The sequence below is a fragment of the Bos grunniens genome, chromosome 7, assembly GCF_055505025.1.
Source record: "Bos grunniens cultivar Pamir isolate PY7600 chromosome 7, Bosgru_T2T1.0, whole genome shotgun sequence".
Classification (NCBI taxonomy): Eukaryota; Metazoa; Chordata; class Mammalia; order Artiodactyla; family Bovidae; genus Bos; species Bos grunniens.
This window is the reverse complement of record NC_141171.1, coordinates 45550510-45571833: the sequence shown is the minus strand read 5'-3', so window position 1 is coordinate 45571833 and position 21324 is coordinate 45550510. Positions and strand designations below refer to the sequence as shown.

Genomic DNA, 21324 nt, shown 5'->3' with positions numbered 1-21324 from the left:
TATTACATTTTTAGTTATTTTCTTCCATTCTTTGTCCCAGTGTATACCTAATACTTGATACTTATTTCCAGCAAGTTCATAAAACCAGCCTATCGATCATCCTCATTGTAAAACTGGTTTGCAGGTTTCTTCTGCAAAGTTAGCTAGGTCAGTCCATCGAATTAATGTTACAGCTATAGGAAATAATACCACCTTGAGGTTAGTTTGATTAAATTGGGGCTTTGAATTCTGGAGATCTAAGATTACATGATGGCAGAATCAAGCTATTCTAGAGAAAATAGCATTTAGTTGTGTATGTGTGTATGTATCCATGCTGTGAGTGGGAGCCTAAGACCTTGGAGTCTGATTCATGGCTAGGGTTTTGTTTCAGGGGGCTTTTGCTAAAGAAGTTTACTGCATGGTGCTGACTATAGCAGGGATATTGAGAGGATAGAGGAAAGCAGAGTCCCTTAAGTGGCTTTGGGTGAGCTGTGGAAGAATCATTATTGTTTCATCAGCTCATCCTAGGCTGCCTAGTCATTAGTCAGATGGTGTTGAGTAACAGGGATTGAGGGCCCTGTGGTTTTGCTCCTGCTGATCACACACTGCTGGAACAGGTTTTGAACCTGATGTGGTGTCTCCAGTGTGCTGCAGTGACCCTCCTGAGCTAACCTTTCTTCTCCTTTCTTTTTTACCTCTCTCTTCCTTTCCTCTCCCTGATTTCTCCTGCAGGTATCAAACTGACACTGTCGGCTCTGCTGGATGGCAAGAACGTCAATGCTGGTGGCCACAAGCTTGGTCTAGGACTGGAGTTTCAAGCATAAATGACTATTGTACAATCGTTTAATTTTAAACTATTTTGCAGCATAGCTACCTTCAGAATTTAGTGTACCTTTTAATGTTGTATGTCTGGGATGCAAGTATTGCTAAATATCATGTTAGACTTCCAGGTTAAAGATGATTCAGCTTTAGGGTGTTACCCTTTCAGAGGTACAGAAGAAACCCAATTTCAAAAAAGGTCCTTTCAGCTGTAGACTTGGTGGGGAGCTTGCTGGCCCCATTAGAGATGTCAGGTTTCTTTTTTACCTAGAAATGGCGGCAAGTGGAAGCTGATAATTTGCAGGCACTTTGTAAATTCCTATTGAGTAACTGAATGAAATTGTAACTTCCTGAGAATTGAACCTTGGTTTCCTCCCCTAATTGAGGAGAGGCTCTTTGTTTGATGGTGTGTACAAACTTATCTGAAAGGGACTTTTTTAGGCAGGGACTTTTTCCACCTCCATCCATCACCTCTTTTACACAAAAAGTAGTCTGCAGGGTGTGGTAGCTGTTTCTTTTGTGCCATTTTGGGGTGGAGAAGTTGTGATGAAGCCAATAATTCAGGACTTAATTCCCTCTCACGTTGTGGTTTTTTTGCCCTTGCACCAGAGTATGAAATAGCTTCTAAGAGCCCCAGCTGCAAGCTGGGAAGAGTCTCTGTGACTGTAATCACATGGTGACAACACTCAGAATCTAAATTGGACTTCTGTTGTATTCTCGCCACTAAAGTTTATTTTTTAGCAGTTTAATGGGTACATTTTAGAGTTCCATTTTGTGTGGAATTAGATTCTCCCCTTCAAATGCTGTAATTAACATCACTTAAAACTTGAATAAAATATTGAAACCTTATCCTTTTTTGGTTGTCTTTATTAATAAAAGTGTAAATAAACAGGGCATATGTTTGTCATGTTTTTCAGCTTCTTGCTGTGGTTATGTATGTGTGATATTTTTAATTTTCTATTGCTGCATAACAAATTACCACAAATTTAGTGGCTTAAAACAATACTTACTTATTTCACAGGTCTGTCGGTCAGAAGTCCAAGCACTAGGTACCTGGGCTCTCTTAAGATTCTCACAGTGGTGAAATTAGGATGTCAGGCAAACTGTGTCTTCATCTTAGGCTTGGGGTCTTCTTCTAGGCACATATGGTTGTAGCAGAATTCAGTTTCCTTTAGTTGTAAGACAGTGGTTTCTACTGATATTTCTTTGCCGGCCATCAGCTAGGGGCTGCTTCAGCAAACACAGACCATCTGCATTCCTTGCCACGTGGTCTTCTCCATTTTGAAAGCTGGAACAGCTGGAACAGAAAAATTTCACCAGCAAATCCTTGCCACACTTCTTATTTCCTCCAGAAGAACCCAAACACCTAATTCTTAAAAAATTTTATTTTTAAAATTAAGATATAATTGGCATATAACATTATGTTAGTTTCAGGTGTACAACAAATGATTTGATATTTGTATGCATTGTGAAATAGTCACCATACCTGGATGTCCAGTTAACATCCATTACTTGTACAGAATTGTTTTTTGCTTGTGATGAGTTTTCTTTTTTTTAAAATGTTTTTATTTATTTATTGGACACATAGCATGTGGGATCTTAGTTCCCCAACCAGGGATCAAACCCATGCCCCCTCCATTGGGAGTTCAGAGTCTTAACCACTGGACCACCAGGGAAGTCCCTGATGAGAAGTTTTAAGACCATTAATTATGGTCACTGTGCTGTACATTACATCCCCATAACTCTTTTATAGTGTCCTAATCCTTTCAAGGGCTCGCCTGATTAAATCATGTCCACTGAGAATAGTCTCCCATTAAAGTCAACTGTCCACATAGCATAGCCTAATCACAGGAGTGCTAGCTCACATTCACCTGTCCCTCCCAAAGGCAGGGGATCATATAAAGGTATGGATCACTGGGGATGGATTCTGCCATATGTATTTAAAAATAACTTGTGGACTTAAAGCAATTAAAAAACATGAATAGAATAGTAGCTCTGCATGTGCATTACTCAGCTTCATCAAATGTAAACTTTTTTCCTATTCAGCGATAAATGGTTTTAGGCAGAATTCCTTTTTATGGATGTTTGGAAGTGGCAATTCCAAACAGGTATCAGATTTACTTTTAGCAAACTGGTCACCCCAAACCTGCTGGCCTCAGTATTTGTCATATTTCATCAGGTTCATAAAGACCTGCAGCTATTTCAAAGAGAACTTTGTTAAATGTCTTCAGAGACTGTGGTGCATAAAGCTTGTTGGGTACATCCAGTCAGATGCCAGGTACAGTAATGATATTTTGAAAGGTACAAAGGGCTGAGGGAATATTTTCCATTTATATATTGTCTGTTGCATGCAGCATGTCAGAATATTGTGCAAAATGCCCTGAGTTCATGATACACCAGTAGGAGAACTGGAACAATCTAGCACGGGGACAAAGGAACAAAGGGGACAAAAAAGAGGACTGAAGGTATGTTTATTACAGGAAAAAGGCCTGTTTAAGCCTGAATCTCCCAACATGCAGACACTAGAATTGAGACTTATTTGTAAAACTGAGTGATGGTTTTTGTACTCACAGAGGGAAAGCTCTAGGGAACTTGGGAGGACTTTGAACCCTGGCTACCCTGAAAGTTTTGCAATAAGGGTACCATTCAGTCTATTTGGGCTTGTGGCTGGCTTGGGGAAATGAATAGATGAATGACCTTTTAGTTTTCTTAACAACACAGAGTTTGTGTGTTTCTGAGCGGTCACCAGGGCCAGATAAATGTTAAGGGAAACCAGATTCAGAACACAGGCCCTCTCTCCTCAGAGAGGCAGCTCAACTGTATATGGGGGAGGTGTAAGCTTCTTAGGGAATCATGGAGACCAGAGTGGAGAAGCTGTGGGGTAAAATGAATGTCTTGTTTCATGACATGATTTTCCTGCAAATCAATCAAATGTAATTTTATGACCTGAAGCCTATATACATTTATTAAGAAAACATTTTCACAGAACATACAGACCACAGCATTATGGCTGGGGCCTTAAGGGAACTTCCTGGAAGCTTCTAAATTTGCATTTTCATATACTGGGGGTTTTAAGTTACAGGATTTAAAAATAGAAGCTTACTCCTCTTTCCTAGCTCACTTCTCTGCTTTTCCTTCATAATACCCTTATCATTATATATAGTAGGTATTTTACACTATAGTCTCCCTCACAAGAAAAGAAATTCCACAAAGGTGGGGAGTTTCTTTCAGTGCTGTATACTGAAATATGGAGAGGTGCTAAGTATTTGTTGAAGTAATAAATGGTTATGGGGAAAGGTAAAAAATAAAACATGAACCTAAAATTCCACCACCCACTCTTAATATTTATGTTTCCTTTGCCTTTGGGAGTGGGAGGGCAGTTCTCTTTTGGGATCACTCTATTACGAAGTTGAATACTTCTAAAAATGTTCTAAAACAATTAGCTGTATAGTAGCTCATCACGTGGGAGGGAGAGGCTTGCTCTGACCCTCTTCACACCTTACAAATTACATCCGTAGTTTGCAGCCGTCTTTGAGGTGCTCCCACTTGCCCCAAATCCCGCTGTGCCTTTCTCGTTTCCAGAGCTCCATTCCTGGCCCCAGCGTCATCACGCTGGGACGCAAACGCCTACGGACGCCGCGATGCTTTACGCAGTGTCTGATGTCACGACGCAGAGCCTAGCAACCGCGCAGGCTCGTAACCGAGACCGTTATGGCTGCCGCCGCCCGGAGGAGGATGAGCGGCGCGGAGCAAGCAAATCTGCTGCCCAGCCCAGGTGTCCAGGTCCCCGGAGGGCTGGCGCGGCCGCTGGTCCTGGCCCTCCTGCTTGCATCCGCCATCATGCCCAGTGGTAAAGGGGGCGCGGCGGCAGGGCGGGCGCGGGAAGACGGGGCGGGCCCCGGCGCGGAACGCCAAGACGGGCCCGGCCAGGGAACGGGCGATTCCGAGTGTCCGGAGCAGGTGGTGGTATCTAGAGGGGCAGGGTCTCTTCAGCCCTGGCGAGGCTGTCTGAAGGTCTGTGGTAAGGGAGGCTGTTTGAAGGGGTCTGTGAAGGTAGGGTCTTTAAGAGGCCTCAGAAGTGGGCCTGAAAGCTCCGGGGACCCGGGGAGCGAGTGTGTAGATGGGCGGGGAAGGAGGAGTGGCCGTGGTGTCTAGAGAGTCTTAAAGAATGGGTTGCTACAGAGAATGGCTGTGATACGGTCTCCAAAATTCCCTGGAGGTGTGGAGTAACAAAACAAAACAAAAACACAAAAAACGCACAACTGTAAGAACTGTGAGTTGAGTTTATTCAATGTCTTACTAAAGGTTGTAGCGGGTGGAGCCAGCTTTTCAGTTCTGAGCAATTGTTCGAAGAGGTCAAGAGAGGAGCCAGAATATGTATGAATTTTTTTTTTGCTGGGACATGTAGTCGAACATCAAAAGATTATTGCTAATAACAACAGATCTGAAGGTTATAATTTTAGTGCTTTTCTCTATATGGGAAGACACAGGAATCTGGGGTTATTGAAGTTTTTACTTAAAGAGGCATTTCCTTAGATAGGACCCGTATATCCAAGGCAGAATACTTCATCCTGTTTTTCTCTATCCTGAATTCCCCTCAGGCCCACTGTGATGGGCACTTGCAATGGTTAATGGCTGGATTCTTGTGGAACTGGGATGGCACACAGCCTTTTTTTCTTTAATTATTCTTTTTCTTTATAGAGATGGGAGTTATGAGGGTCTAAAAGAGAGGACAGAGGGAACATGTGCTGAAGAGTTTAGAAGGTGTGATATCCAGAGAGAGTCCCAAGGTCAGGGGTGGGTGCCCGGGGGTTTAGCTGGGCCAAGGGACAGTGAGATCAGCCATAAAGACGAAGGTGGGTAGGGGTAGTGATTGGACTGAGCTGATGGAATATTTTGGAGAGCAAAAGGGAAAAGAACTATCTTTGAGTACTGTTGCCTCTCTGAGGACTGGGAGGTTCTGCTGCTGCTGCTGCTAAGTCGCTTCAGTCGTGTCCGACTCTGTGCGACCCCATAGACGGCAGCCCACTAGGCTCCTCTGTCCCTGGGATTCTCCAGGCAAGAACACTGGAGTGGGTTGCCATTTCCTTCTCCAATGCGTGAGAGTAAAAAGTGAAAGTGAAGTCGCCCAGTCGTGCCCGACTCTTAGCGACCCCATCGTGCTTGGTAAAGAGCCAGAATGCTAGAGTATTGGACTTCTGAGGGGCTTAGGAGGACAGGAGTTCTGGGACAAGTTGAGATTCTCTGTAAACGTAGTCCCCCTTCTCTGTGTCCCTCTGTGTCCTAGATAGCCCTGCTTCATTTTGATGGATCTATAGGATTTAAGTATTTCTTTTTTAGTTTTTTGAGTCATGATTGACATATTAGTTTCAGGTGTACAGCATAATGATTTGATGTTTGTATACACTGAGATCACCACAGGAAGTCTAGGTGCCATCCAGCACCCTGCATCGTTAACAACAGTTTTTTTTCTTATGATGAGGACTCTGAAGATTTACTTTCTTAGCAACTTTCCAGTATGCAGTATTATTCATTATGGTCACCATGCTGTACATTGCATCTGCATGACTTATTTAATTTATGACTGGAAGTTTGTATCTTTTGATTCCCTTCACCTCCACTCTCTCCCCCTACCTCCCCCACCATTTTGTTTTCTGTATCTATGAGTTTAGCTTTTTTGTTTTGTTTTTAAAATGCCACATGTAAATGAAATCATGATATTTGTCTTTCTCTTACTGACGTATTGCACTTCAGTGTAATGCCCTGAATATCCACTCACGTTGTTGCAGATGGCAAGATTCCATTCTCTTATTTCTCAATGATAATTCATCCAGTATATATACCTCAATTCTTTATCCATTCATTGATTCATGAGCTCCTTGGTTGTTTCTGTATCTTGGCTATTTTAAATAATGCTGCATGATTAAGTATTCCTTTTCTTAGAAATGTTACATTGTTAATCAAGATATTGAAGGCCTTATTGAGAAATGAAACCTGTAAACCATGTTCTGAGACTTGGGAGGAACAAATGCACTAATAAGAATTTATAATCCATTTAAGCAGTATCTTGTGTGGTAGCTCCTTTTTATTTTCAGGCCAAGGCACAATCCTTCTTAGGCCTAAATCTTTTCTAAGTTCAGATGGAAAACAGTATGAATGGGATAGTGTTCACTTATTTGCCAGCGGAGCTGTCTAGCCATACATTCCTCTGCTGCAGTGCTGTGGTTACTTACTTGGATTTCCCCAGCAGGACTGAGAGTGTGTGGACCACCCTCCCAGAAGTGTTTGTAAGTCTGGGGAGGGACTGTGGTTCATTTTCCCAAGGTCCTTTCATAGCTAGTAAATAAGGGGGATTTCTCTTGTTGATGCAAGTATTCCTGTTACTAAAGTACTTAAGTAGTATGGTTGTTTTGGTCATTAATCATCTAAGAAAAAACTGACATATAAACATTTATATTTCTTGCTGGAATGCTTAAGATATATGGTTTAGGGGTATATGTAGCTGGTAACTATAGTTTCAGAAAAAACAACTTTTTAAGAGATGGTTGAAAATCTTCTGACATGTGCTTTTAATAGGGAGGCAGCTCCTTGCAGTACAGTGTAGCATGTGTAGAACTTTGGCTAATACAAATGTTCTTTGTAGGTGTGCCTTAGGGTAGAGTGATTTCAAAACAGTTACTCTTGTCAGAAGAAAATGAAAGTCTAGCTAGAATGTATTGAGTTTCAAACTTCAAGTAACCATAGAATGTTAGAAAGTTGCCATATCAGTTTTATTTAAACTTGTTCCCTGTTAGATTTCTTAAACTTTCAGTGTTTGCTTGGGTGTATTCTTGGCAATCTCTGAGACTTTTTTAGTTTTATGTGTTCGTTTTGAAGAGTTTAAAAAAACTAATGTAAGCATTATTTTGGATTATGGGATACTCACTGTAAGACCAAGTCTGCCATGCTACTTCAAAAATGCCTGCTTTCTACATTCTGCCATCATATTGCTCCCAGATGTTGCCTTAATTTATTTAATATGTAATGTGTTCAATTTTTAAGGCATTTTTTTCTCAGAATTCAATGTGTGAATGAATTATCAGAAATATTGATACAGTGTAAGGAAGTTTTTAAAAAGGGACCAGTAGAGAGCAATTAAAAACTTTTAATTTTTAAAAAGTTAACTTTTAACTAGAGAGGTAATATCAAATAGGGAAGGATAGAGATGGAACATATATTTAGAAATTTAAAATTATATATATATATAAGCTTGAACAAGTAAATCAGTGAAGTCAGAGTTACCACTTTGTTCTGAATACACGTCATAGCTGACTGGATCAGCCTCTTTTCTTTGAAGGAGTGGTGGTGCAGAAGGTTGGTCTAATTTACATCAAATGTTTCAGATGAATTCCAAGTTTGTTTTCTTGGATGTAACGTCTAGTGTTTTTATTGTTTGGATGCACTGCAGGGCGTGTTAGATCTCAGTTTCCCAACCAGGGTTCAGCCCGTGCCCCCTGCAGTGGAAGCACAGAATCTTAACCACTGGGCCACCAGGGAAGTCCTGTTTTCCACATTTTTACTCCTTGAACAATATTTATTAACTCTACTCCTACCTGGAGCTTCCCTGGTGGAATCCTACCTGATGCTAGGTATCGGAGTTACAACAACAGATAGGGTGATGTTGGAGATATCCTTAGAAGAGTGAGTGGGGTTTTACCTGGCTAAGAACTATGAGAAAGGCTTTTGAGAGGGTGTAGTCCGCACAGAGTTGGACACGACTGAAGCGATGCAGCAGCAGCAGCAGCAGCAGCAGGTACAGAAACACTGCTTGGGAAGCAGTGTAGGATTTGTGGTGAGAGTTGGGTCAAGAGCCTGTTCAGTAAGTGTTTATTGAATGCCTGCTATCTGTTAAGTAGGCAGTGGGGATAGAATAGTTTGGAAGATTAGTAAGAGGTAATAGCATTGAGATAATGGGGACCAGATCATATAGGAGCTTATAGGCTATTATAAAGGCTTTGAATTTCACTTTTGAGAGAGCTGAGAGCTACTAGGTAGTTTTAAGCAGAGCAGTAACATCATTTAACATAAGGTTTTACAGGGTGACTCTGGCTGTTACGTTGAGAGTGGACACTGGGGATTATGGTAGAAGCAGGCAGATCATTTAGAAGACTACTGTAATAATCTGGGTGAGATGATGGCTTGGATTAGGCAGTAGCAATGGAGAGGTGAAAACTCTTCAAATTCTTCATATCTTTTGAAGGTAGGGTGACAGATTGGATGTGGAGTGTTAAAATAATGACTGCGAGGCTTTAGGCTTGAACAACAGAAAAATGGAGTTGTCATAACTGAGAGTGAGACTGTACATAGAGCAGGGTTTTTTTTTTGTTGTTGTTGTTTGTTTGTCTTTTCGGAGTGGGGAGTAAAAATTCATGTCTTTAACCTTTTCATCTTGAAATAATTGTAAATTTACTTGCAGTTGTAAAAAATAAAAGACAGAAATTCTGTGTACCCTTTACCCAGTTTTTCTTAGTGATAGTATCCTGCAAAACTGTAGTGCAGTACCACAACCAGACACTGATATTGATACAGTCAAGATACAGAGCATTTCCATCACCATTAGGATTTTTTCTGTGGCTCTTTTAAAAGTCACCCTCACTTTTTCCCTATCCCTACTCCCTCCTGAATTTCTGGCAACCACTAATCATTTTTATTTCTATAATCTTATCATTTTGTGAATGTGCTGTATGGAATCATATCATATGTAGCTTTTGGGAGTTGGCGGTTTTACCTAGTATAACGTGATGTATGGAATCATATCATATGTAGCTTTTGGGAGTTGGCTGGGTTTACCTAGTATAATCTTGGGAGAATCATCTGAGTTGTTTCATGTATCAGTAGTTTGTTCCTTTTTATTGCTGAGTAATGTTCCTTGGCATGTATGTGTACTACACTTGTTTAACCCTTCATCTATTGAAGGACATCTGAGTTGTTTCCAGTTCTTGGCTATTGTGAATAAGGCTGCTATAAATATTTATGCAGAGATTTTTATGTGAACATAAAAATTCATTTCTCTAGGATGAATGCCCAGGACTGTAACTGCTGGGTCAGGTGGTAGTTGCACATTTAGTTTAAGAAACTGCCAAACTGTTTTCTGAAATGGTTGTCACATGTTATGTAACCACAGCAACATGTGAGTGATCTTGTTACCCTGCATCCTTGCCAGCATTTGACATGGTCATTATTTTTTATTTCAGCCATTCTGATAGGTGTATGGTGATATCTCATTGAGATTTAATTTGCATTTTGCTAAGGGAGAAGGCAATGGCATCCCACTCCAGTGGAAAATCCCATGCATTGGAGAAGGAAATGGCAACCCACTCCAGTGTTCTTGCCTGGAGAATCCCAGGGACGGCGGAGCCTGGTGGGCTGCCGTCTATGGGGTTGCACAGAGTTGGACACGAATGAAGCGACTTAGCAGCAGCAGTGGTTAACATCTTTTCATGTGCTTGTTTGCCATCTGTATACTCTTTTTGGTGAAATGTCTCTTTATGTCTTTTGTCCATGTTCTAATGATTGTTTGCTTTTTCACTTTTGAGTTGTCATAATTCTTCATGTATTCTAGATATTAGTCCTTTGTTGGCTATGGGGCTTACAGATACTTCTTCCACTTGGTAGCTTGTCTTTTCTTCCTCACAAAAGTCTTTTACTGAACAAAAGTTTTAAAATTTCGACGGAATCCAATTTATGAATTTTTCCTTTTCTGTATTGTGTTTTTGGTCTAAGAATTTATCTAGTCCACGATTCTGAAGATTTTGTTGGAGGTCTTTTTCTAAAATCTGTGTAGTTTAAAAAAAATTATTATTTTAATTAATTTACTTAAACTTTGGTAGTGTTGGGTCTTCGTTGCTGCGTGAGGGCTTTCTCTGGTTGTGGTGTGTGGGCTTCTCTTGTGGAGCACAGGCTCCAGGCGCATGGGCTTAGTTGCTTCACGGCACGTGGGATCTTCCTGGACCAGGGATTGAACCCATGTCCCCTGCATTGGGAGGTGGATTCTTATCCAGTGTACCACCAGGCAAGCCCCTAAAATCTGTGTAGTTTTACATTTAAACTTGTGATCCATTTTTTAGTTAATTTTTGCAAAAGGTGTGAGACTTAGGCCAAGGTTAATTTAGCTTGTTAGATTACATTGATTTTTGAGTATTGAGGCGATCTTGCATCTCTGAAATAAACCTTACTAATCATGGAGTATCGTTTTATATATTGGTGGTTTCTTTTTTCTTTTTTTTTTGGCTGTTCCATGTGGTTTGTGGTGTCTCAGTTTCCCAGCCAGGGATTGAACCTGGGCAGTGAAAGCTTGGAATCCTAACCACTAGGTCACCAGGGAACTTTATATTGCTGGTTTCTATTTGTTAGTATTTTGTTAAGAATTTTTGCATTTCTGTTCAGGAAGGATACCAATATGTAATTTTCTTTTTCTGTGGTGTCTTTGGTTTTGGTTTCAGGAGCTTCATAAAAGGAATCATGAGGTGTTCGTTCCCTATGCACGTCTCTGGAGGAGGTTGTATAGAATTGGTGTTAACTCTACATTAAACATTTGGTAGAATTCTCCAGTGAAATTTTCCAGTGAATTCTCCATTCTTATGTGGGCAAGGATATTTAATTTTGGGGAATTTTAAAATTAACAATTCAGTTTCTTTAATAGGTAAAGGCCTAGTCAAATTATGTATTCCATATGTGGTAAGTTGGGGTACTTTGTGTTTTTAAGATTCTGGTCTTAAACTTTCTCTTTTAGTTGCTTTTTATGACATTGCTCTGACGGGGAGGTGGGGGTCGATGCACATTACTTGCAGTTAGAGCTAGAAATCTAGGGGCTCTACTTGATCTGTGTTGAGCCTTAAGGACAAGTGGTGGTTCTGGCAGCTCTGGGCAGAGGTGGGAGTTTCGGCTCCTCTTGTGGCCTGCGCTGACATGTTGGTGGGGACAGCCTCGTTACTACGGGGCCATGGCTAAAGTCTTGACTGTCCACTAGGCCTCCTCAGCAGAGAAGGCAATGGCACCCCACTCCAGTACTCTTGCCTGGAAAATCCCATGGATGGAGGAGCCTGGTAGGCTGCAGTCCATGGGGTCGCTACGAGTCGGACACGACTGAGCAACTTCACTTTCACTTTTCACTTTCATGTATTGGAGAAGGAAATGGCAACCCACTCCAGTGTTCTTGCCTGGAGAATCCCAGGGACGGGGGAGCCTGGTGGGCTGCCGTCTATGGGGTCACACAGAGTTGGACACGACTGAAGCGACTTAGCATAGCATAGCATAGGCCTCCTCAGACACATCCTTTTATGGACTCGAAGGGGCACCTCATTGCAGCTTGGTCAGGGTGATAATCTAGGTTCCCCACTTGGTCTTTGCTGCTGTAAGTGTGAGTGGAGAGTGGTGCTCTTTGTTTGGAGAGAGTAAGAGCAGTCGTCTAAAAGTTCTCTTTCTTGCTAGGCTGCCTCTCTCCTGATCTTCTGGCAGGAGAGCAGGCTTTTTTGGGGGCCCGTTTTGTCCATACTCTTGGGTGTTTCCAGGTTACTGGATTCTTCAGCTCCAAGTCTGGAATACATGAGGTAAAAAGAAAGTTCAGGATAGTCAACTCTGGGTTGTTTCTCAGGTCCTGAGGTCTCTGATCGCTCTGCCTTATTCTTTCCACCTTTCACAATTGTGTTATTTTATATGTAATAGGAAGAGTTTTATTTGTTTTTAGTGGGAAGAATAGGGAAAAATACATTTACTCCATCTTCCTAGCAGTGAAAGTCAGAATTTCATTTTGAACGTGTTAGTTTGAATGACAAATCTAAGCAGACATGTCAGGTAGACAGTTGGACTTATGAGCCTAGAGTTCTGGTAGTTTGTGGACCTTCTCTTTTGAGGGCTTCATTTTTCTAAGAGAAGTCAGGAAGTTGTATGAGCCTTTGACAATGAGGACAACAGAAAAGGTTTTAGAAATTTGAGGACAGAGCAAGCTGTGAATGGTCTACTAAGAAGGGTGAAGAGGCTGGGAAAACACAGTATAATTGCTGACAGCATAACAGGTACATCTGGATTTGGGTGTTGCATTTAAAATGAAATAAAAAAATGAAAAATAGAAAATGAAATATTCATCAGATAACAGTTGCCTTGCCAGATAGTAAGAACTTAAGCAGCATAGGAGACCTGTTGCATTTCATAGCCTGCCACCATAAGAAAAACAAAGAATAGAGAGGGGTCTGACTTTAGGTCACAATGGCAAAGTCCACACAGAGCTTGTGCCCTCTGTTCTAATTTCACAAAGGTTGGATTTCAGTACCTGCAGAACAGAAAGGTGACTAATCCTAGCTTAGTGAAAAATACAGGTGTATTTCCTTTTAGCTTGGTGGAGATAAATTAGGAGATTTCAGTGTAACATTTCTTTCTTTACTTATTTTAGTTCCATCACAGATTGAGTCATTGAGCCAGCCTGTACTCACGTCAGATGTTTCTACTCCACATATGAATGCTTTAACAAATGAAAACCAAACCACACCTTCTACTTCCCAAATCAGCACCACTCTCCCTCCCACAACTAGTACAGAAAGAAGTGGAGTGGCATCCGTGTCCCCTCATCCCTTGCCTACTACTGCTCTGTCCCAAGAGGTTGATAACAATGAAGATCCTAGCATAGAGGAGGAGGATCTTCTCACACTGAACAGTTCTCCGTCCACTGCCAAAGACACTCTGGACAACGGGGATTATGGAGAACCAGACTATGACTGGACCACCAGCCCCCGGGATGATGAGTCCAGTGAAGCCTTGGAAGAAAACAGGGGCTACGTGGAAATTGAGCAGTCAGAGAGACCTTTTAAAACCCCACCCTCAAGTATAGAAGAGGAAGATAGCCATTTCTTTTTCCACCTTATTATTTTTGCTTTTTGTATTGCTATTGTTTATATTACATATCACAACAAAAGGAAGGTAAGTTTGAGCTTTTTTTCACCCCCTCTAGTTGCCCTCTGTTATCTCAGTCATACTTCTTATTAATGCTTTTGCTTATTCAGAGGTCTTTTTTCCTCTTTTAATAAGGTTTCAGTTGATGGTAAAATACTGTGATATCTCATCAGCTTGTATGTCGTTGTGGATTTTAACAAATGACAGAATGCTTTACTGCATGTGAGTGAGTGAGTGAAAGTTGCTCAGTCATGTCTGACTCTTTGCGACCCCATGGACTATACAGTCCATGAAATTCTCCAGGCCAGAGTACCAGAGTGGGTAGCCTTTCCTTTCTCCAGGGATCGAACCCAGGTTTTCCACATTGCAGGTGGATTCTTTACCATTTGAACCACAAGGGAAGTCCAGGAATATTGGAGTGGGTAGCCTATCCCTTCTCCAGTGGATCTTCCCAACCCAGGAATTAAACCTGGGGCTTCCCTGGTGGTCCGCCTGCAATGTGGGAGACCCGGGTTCAATCTCTGAGTTGGGAAGATCCCCTGGAGAAGGAAATGGCAACCCACTCCAGTACTCTTGCCTGGAAAATCCCATGGATGGAGGAGCCTGGGAGGCTGCAGTCCATGGGGTCACAAAGAGTCGGACACGACTGAGCGACTTCACTTTCACTTTCTCCTGCTTTGCAGGTGGATTCTTTACCAACTGAGCTATCAGGGAAGCCTACTACATGTGCTTTTAAAAAAAAAGAAGCCAATTGATTTTGAGCAAAACCAAAGCCCGATCATTTTTTTTTAAAGATTTTATGTCTTAATTTGGCATTGCTACTTCATTGGGAGTACTTGTGGAGAGAGATGTTAATTTAGGACTTCTAATGTATTTACATTGAACTTAATGTTATTTTGATAACTTTTTCCCCTGGTTGTTAAAGTATTAGATGTCTTTTTTAGGGACACAGAAAAATATAGAAAAGAAAATGTAAGCTACTACCCAAAGCTGAGCATTATTAACATTTTGGTATATTTCTGGCCTGTAAATGTGTGTATAATTCAGATATATATGTGTATGCTAATAATTTTTAAATGAACTTGATTTCCTATAGAGTTTTATATCTTGCCTTTTACCTAACAAATCATGAGCACTTTTCATATCATTAATATTCTTTAAAAACATGATTTAATAGCTACGTAATTTAACTTTTTCCTGTTGAGTATTTAGATGGTTTTCAATTTTTGATCCAGAAACAATAATATGATGAACATTGCTGTACTAAAATTGGTTTGTTGGATTACACGAGGCAGAGGAGGCATAAATAGGACTCTATGGATAATTTAGTGTGAGGGTTCATCTGGGCGCTCTGCAGTCCCTGAGCTAAATAGTTAAACTTTTTAAATACTTAAAGGGAAATCAAACACAGTGTCCTTTTTAATACTTACTGGTCAGGAAATCTCAGTTCTTGACTTTGTTGTAACTTGCTTTGTGATTCCTAGCACCCACTTCCCCTTAAGGACGTTGATTTTCTCACCTGCAAAATGATACAAAGGTAATTTCAGAATGCCTTCCAGCTTAGAGAATCAGTGATTCTAATAACTCATTTGTGGTTTTGAGTTGGTTTATTTGTGGTTTAGTGGTCTCTCAGTAGCTCTGTAGGTATTTGTAGGTGGATGAAATTTTGAATGCCAGTTATGTTTTATTCCACTGTTCAGTGTGGGACCATCTCTATTACAAACACCTAAAGAAAGAAAGTGAAGTTGCTCAGTCATGTCTGACTCTTTGCGACCCTGTGGGCTATAGTCTACCAAGCTTCTCCGTCCATGGGATTTTCCAGGCAAGAGTGCTGGAGTGGGTTGCCATTTCCTTCTCCAGCGGATCTTCCCGACCCAGGGATTGAACCTGGGTCTCCCGCATTGCAGGCAGACGCTTTACCATCTGAGCCACCAGGGAAGCCCTAGGGACTTAAACACCTAAGGGACTTGTTAAACAGGTAGGTTCCTGGACTCCACTGCTATCTATTAGCTCATCTCTGAAGAGAGAGGCCAGGAATCAGTCTTTAACAAGGACTTCTGTATACATTAAAATTTAAAAAGCACTGTTTCAGCTTATTTACAAGATGGAAAACAAAATAGCCCTTTTGTTGTTGACATTTTACTTTTGTGTTTGGGAACCTAGGAGACAGATATTTCAGTTATAAAAACTTAGCATGTCCTCTATTTTCTCTTTTGAATATCTGATTTGTTTTATTTCAGATTTTCCTTCTGGTTCAAAGCAGGAAATGGCGTGATGGTTTTTGTTCCAAAACAGTGGAATATCATCGTCTTGACCAGAATGTTAATGAAGCAATGCCTTCTCTGAAGATTACCAATGATTATATATTTTAAAGCACTGTGATTTGCATTTGCTTATTATGTAATTTTATTTGCTTGACTTTTTATATGATATTGTGCAGATGTTTGCCATTGGCAATTCATACTTAAATGAGAGGTGGGCCTCTCTTTATTTTGCCTTGGTGCTTTGGAAATTAAGTATCACAAACAAGGAGTATATAATTTTTTATCTACATTTTTAGAGGTAAATTCAATCAGGTGTCCAAAATGTGGAGCTAAGCATTACCTGTTAGTTTTTTATTGTTTTAGATTTCTTTATTGTACTTCTTCTGGAAGTGTTAGTAATGCTACTTTAAAAAAATCCCAAACTTATAATAAATTCTAACACATCTGGTATTGCTGACTCAGATTCTCTTTCTGCCATCCAAATACTGTTTCTTAAGCACACATTTCTTTGTGCTGTCAAACTGTAATCTACAAGGATGTATGTAATAATGCTTTACATATAAGTAACATTTTTTTCTTCCAGGACTCTTTGCTTTGGATATTTTTGGATAATTTATGTATAATTTATTCTCATTCTGACCACGATTTTAAGTAGCACATTAATAAATGTGTCTAAAAATTCTGGCAATAGAGACTCTGCAGTTTGCAGTAGACGTAAATAAAATGTTATAGATAGCTTTTTTGCTTTGAATTACTGAATTAAATTTAGAGGTAGAAATTGTTGTGAAATATTAAATACACGTACAATTGCTTTTACTTAGCAATTGATTGTAGCACGGGTTCCTCCAAGCTTTCAAGCAAGGGGCAGAGTTTAAAATTATATCATATTTGTTCACTCGCTTATTTTTTATAGTAAGTTTGAATGAATTTTAGGAGACATTGTAATTTAAATAATATTGGATCTAGGTCTTTCAAATGAAAATTATACCTGTTTGTATACATAAAGGCTGTATCTGTACACTGGCTCTTTCTCCCTTTGTGCTTGTTTGGTTTCTTGTTCTTTTTTAATAGCAACTGGAAATTGCTTACTTTATTTAATTTTGACTTGTCTTTCTATCTTAAGGAGTTGATCAGTATGTAAATATATGATTTGAAACATGATTGACTTACAGGTGTCACAACAACTTTTTAGAAAACATAACCCCTAATATGTGTTAAACGCCACTCACAAAACCCAGGTGAGCTAGTGGGCATATTGTTTGTTAGAGATGGAAGGGGCAGGGCAGTCCATCGTTTCTCTTGGGTGGACCATTTACTGTTTCAGTAAGGAAGGGAGGCACAGTGGAGGTACACCTGAACTGTTCTTGCAGTAATTTTTTTCATATCTGAAATTGTATTATTTAATATTTTGAATAAGATTTTAAAAAATAAATGGCAAAGATATAAATTCATGATTTTATGAGCACATTTCATTTTAATGATGCGTCCTTCACTGGGTGGTGATAGATGGGTAGTGTATCTCTGGGAGGAAAAAAAAAGAAAATGTATTAGCTTGCTTTTGTTTTAGCACTGGGACTCTGCTTCTGTGAATTCCACATAACATTTCTAGATCCTACTTTAGATCTAGTTTATGGCTATGTACTGTGGTTCATTGAAAACCATAGCAAAGTAGGATTGAAAAGGAAAGTAAAGCAGCTAAATCAGTGTGCTGCACTTCTGGCATCCTGCTTCCTTGTTGTCTTCCTGTTGAAGCCTCTCCCGTCCTGGAGGATTGCCCCCCTTAGTGGATCTGGGGTTCTTTGGTGCTTCCTGATGGCACAGTCTTTGCTACCTATGTCCCAGTGCTGCAATCAAATAGCCTCTGACTTGGAGCATCAGATTGTACATTGATGAAAAATGCTTCCAGTGTCTTACAAAGGCGCCCAAGTCACTGGTCTATAAGTCTGTGTATAATTCAGACATACATGTGTATGGTAACAACTTTTAAATGAACTTGACTTCATATTGTTTTGCATCTTGCTTTTTACCTAACAGATCATGAGCATTTTCTATGTCATTAATATTTTTTAAAAACATCTAATAGCTGCATAATTTATTTAACTATTTTCCTCTTGACTGTTTAGATCGTTTCCAGTTTCGGCTCAGAAATAATATTGTGGTGAATATTTCTGTATTGGAATTGGTTTGTTGGGTTAAATGAGGCAGAGGAGGCATAAATAGAAATGAATGGCACAAAGAAGACCTACGTTTGAGTCTTAGAGCACCAGTGTATCCTGCTCACATGTGGTGTGGTCTCTCAGTATCGTTTCTGGAGAGACCGGAGGCATGGCTCCCAATGTTGGTACTAATGGCGTAATAGATAACACTTTAGTTACCGCTTCTCTGTCTTATCTGAAAAAGAATGTGTTGAAAGTCGTGGGGCAGGCAGAAGCAGACATTTAGAATTTGTGCCGGCAGCCATGTCTGTCTCTTTTTTTTAAAGATTTATTTATTTTTGGCTGCTCTAGGTTTTCGTTGCTGTGAGTGTTCTTTCTCTAGTTGCACTGTGTGGGCTTCTCGTTGCAGGGCTTCTCTTGTTGTGGAGCATGGGCTCTTGGGTTCAGGAGTTGTGGCACACCGGCTTAGTTGCTACGCACCATGTGGGATTTTCCCAGACCAGGGATCGAACCTGTATTCCCTGCAGATTCTTAACCAGTGGAGCACTAGAGAAGCCCCTCAGGAGGGCAAGCATGTCTTGACTGGGTTTTGACTTTGTTTTTAAAGATTTTCAACTTTGTTTACTTTTTAATATGTATGTATATTTATTATTTACAGAGATGGGAATACCAGAACATGTTACCTGCCTCCTGAGTAATCTGTATACAGGTCAAGAAGCAACATTTGGAACCGGGCATGGAACAATGGACTGATTCCAAACTGGGAAAGGAGAACATCAAGGCTGTATTGTCACCCCACTTATTTAACTTATATGCAGAGTACATCATGCGAAATCCTGGGCTGGATGACTCACAAGCTGGGATCAAGATTGCCAGGAGAAATTTCAATAACCTCAGATATGCAGATGATACCACCCTACTGGCAGAAAGTGAAGAGGAACTAAAGAGCCTCTTGATGAAAGTGAAAGAGGAGAGTGAAAAAGTTGGCTTCAAACTCAACATTCAAAAAATGAAGATCATGGCATCTGGTTCCCTTACATCATTTCAAATAGATGGGTAAACAGTGGAAACAGTGTCAGACTTTATTTTCTTGGCCTCCAAAATCACTGTGGACAATGCCTGCAGCCATGAAATTATAAGATGCTTGCTCCTTGGAAGAAAAGCTATGACAAATATAGACAGTGTATTAAAAAGCAGAGACATCACTGCTGACAAAGATCTGTATAACCAAAGCTATATGGTTTTTCCAGTAGTCACGTACAGATGTGAGAGTTGGACCATAAAGAAAGCTGAGCGCCAAAGAATTGATGATTTTGAATTGTGGTGCTGGAGAAGACTCTTGAGGTACTCTTGGACTGTGAGGAGATGAAACCGGTCAATCCTAAAGAAAATCAACCCTGAGTATTCATTGGAAGGACTGATGCTGAAGCTGAAGCTCCAATACTTTGGCCACCTGATACAAAGAGCTGACTCACTGGAAAAGACCTTGATGCTGGGAAAGATTGAAGGCAGGAGGAGAAGGGGACGACAGGATGAGATCGTTGGGTGGCATCACTGACTCAGTGGACATAAATTTGAGCAAGCTCTAGGAGATAGTGAAGGACACCCCCTGGCATGCTGCTGTTCATGGGGTCGCAGAGTCTGACACGATTGAGCCACTGAAAAACAATGAAACAACATTATTTATTTGGCTTCCCCAGTTCAGTTCAGTTCAGTTCAGTCGCCCAGTCGTGTCCAACTCTTTGTGACCCCATGAATTGCAGCACGCCAGGCCTCCCTGTCCATCACCAACTCTTGGAGTTTACCCAAACTCATGTCCATCAAGTCGGTGATGCCATCCAGCCATCTCTTCCTCTGTCGTCCCCTTCTCCTCCTGCCCCCAATCCCTCCCAGCATCAGAGTCTTTTCCAATGAGTCAACTCTTTGCATGAAGTGGCCAAAGTACTGGAGTTTCAGCCTTAGCATCATTCCTTCCAAAGAAATCCCAGGGCTGATCTCCTTCAGAATGGACTGGTTGGATCTCCTTGCAGTCCAAGGGACTCTCAAGAGTCTTCTCTAACACCACAGTTCAAAAGCATCAGTTCTTCAGTGCTCAGCCTTCTTCACAGTCCAACTCTCACATCCATACATGACCACTGGAAAAACCATAGCCTTGACTAGACGGACCTTTGTTGGCAAAGTAATGTCTCTGCTTTGCAATATGCTCTCTGCTGCTAAGTCGCTTCAGTTGTGTCTGACTCTGTGCGACCCCATAGACGGCAGCCCACCAGGCTCCCCTGTCCCTGGGATTCTCCAGGCAATAACACGAGTGGGTTGCCATTTCCTTTTCCAATGCATGAGAGTGAAAAGTGAAAGTGAAGTCGCTTAGTCGTGTCCAACTTCTAGCGACCCCATGGACTGCAGCCTACCAGGCTCCTCCGTCCATGGGATTTTCCAGGCAAGAGTACTGGAGTGGGGTGCCATGGCCTTCTCCAATATGCTATCTAGGTTGGTCATAACTTTTCTTCCAAGGGGTAAGCGTCTTTTAATTTTATGGCTGCAGTCACCATCTGCAGTGATTTTGGAGCCCCCCAAAACAAAGTCTGACACTGTTTCCACTGTTTCGCCATCTATTTGCCATGAAGTGATGGGACCAGATGCCATGATCTTAGTTTTCTGAATGTTGAGCTTTAAGCCAACTTTTTCACTCTCCACTTTCACTTTTATCAAGAGGCTTTTTAGTTCCTCTTCACTTTCTGCCATAAAGGTGGTGTCATCTACATATCTGAGGTTATTGATATTTCTCCCAGCAATCTTAATTCCAGCTTGTGCTTCTTCCAGCCCAGCGTTTCTCATGATGTACTCTCCATATAAGTTAAATAAGCAGGGTGACAATGTACAGCCTTGATGTACTCCTTTTCCTATTGGGAACCAGTCTGTTGTTCCATGTCCAGTTCTAACTGTTGCTTCCTGACCTGCATACAGATTTCTCAAGAGGCAGGTCAGTTGGTCTGGTATTCCTATCTCTTGAAGAATTTTCCACAGTTTATTGTGATCCACACAGTCAAAGGCTTTGGCATAGTCAGTAAAGCAGAAATAAATGTTTTTCTGGAACTGTCTTGCTTTTTCGATGATCCAGCAGATGTTGGCAATTTGATCTCTGGTTCCTCTGCCTTTTCTAAAACCAGCTGGAACATCTGGAA

At 40.9% G+C, this 21324-nt stretch overlaps 2 protein-coding genes across 17 annotated transcripts in view; both read left to right on the top strand.

Annotated features, from left to right (window-relative positions):
* VDAC1 (voltage dependent anion channel 1) overlaps positions 1–1647 on the top strand; it is a 79858-nt gene extending 78211 nt beyond the window's left edge. For all 16 annotated transcript variants that reach the window (XM_086411599.1, XM_086411594.1, XM_086411586.1 and 13 more), the window contains one exon: positions 712–1647. In XM_086411599.1, coding sequence (XP_086267725.1) covers positions 712–803 — 92 coding nt within the window. In that variant the 3' untranslated portion in view covers positions 804–1647. The remainder of the gene's footprint in view (positions 1–711) is intronic.
* Positions 1648–4494: 2847 nt separating this feature from the next.
* Positions 4495–17437, top strand: C7H5orf15 (chromosome 7 C5orf15 homolog). Its single transcript, XM_086411602.1, has 3 exons — positions 4495–4648; positions 13226–13749; positions 15963–17437. Exons 1-3 carry the CDS (start codon positions 4510–4512, stop codon positions 16092–16094), a joined length of 795 nt encoding a protein of 264 aa, XP_086267728.1. The 5' UTR covers positions 4495–4509; the 3' UTR covers positions 16095–17437.
* Positions 17438–21324: the final 3887 nt, after the last annotated feature.

Excerpts from the sequence above, each read along its gene's own strand:
- C7H5orf15 (XM_086411602.1), top strand. The coding sequence starts at position 4,510 with ATGGCTGCCGCCGCCCGGAGGAGGATGAGCGGCGCGGAGCAAGCAAAT. Across the intron at positions 4,649-13,225 it reads ATCCGCCATCATGCCCAGTG|TTCCATCACAGATTGAGTCA; the intron begins GTAAAGGGGGCG and ends TACTTATTTTAG. Across the intron at positions 13,750-15,962 it reads CATATCACAACAAAAGGAAG|ATTTTCCTTCTGGTTCAAAG; the intron begins GTAAGTTTGAGC and ends GTTTTATTTCAG.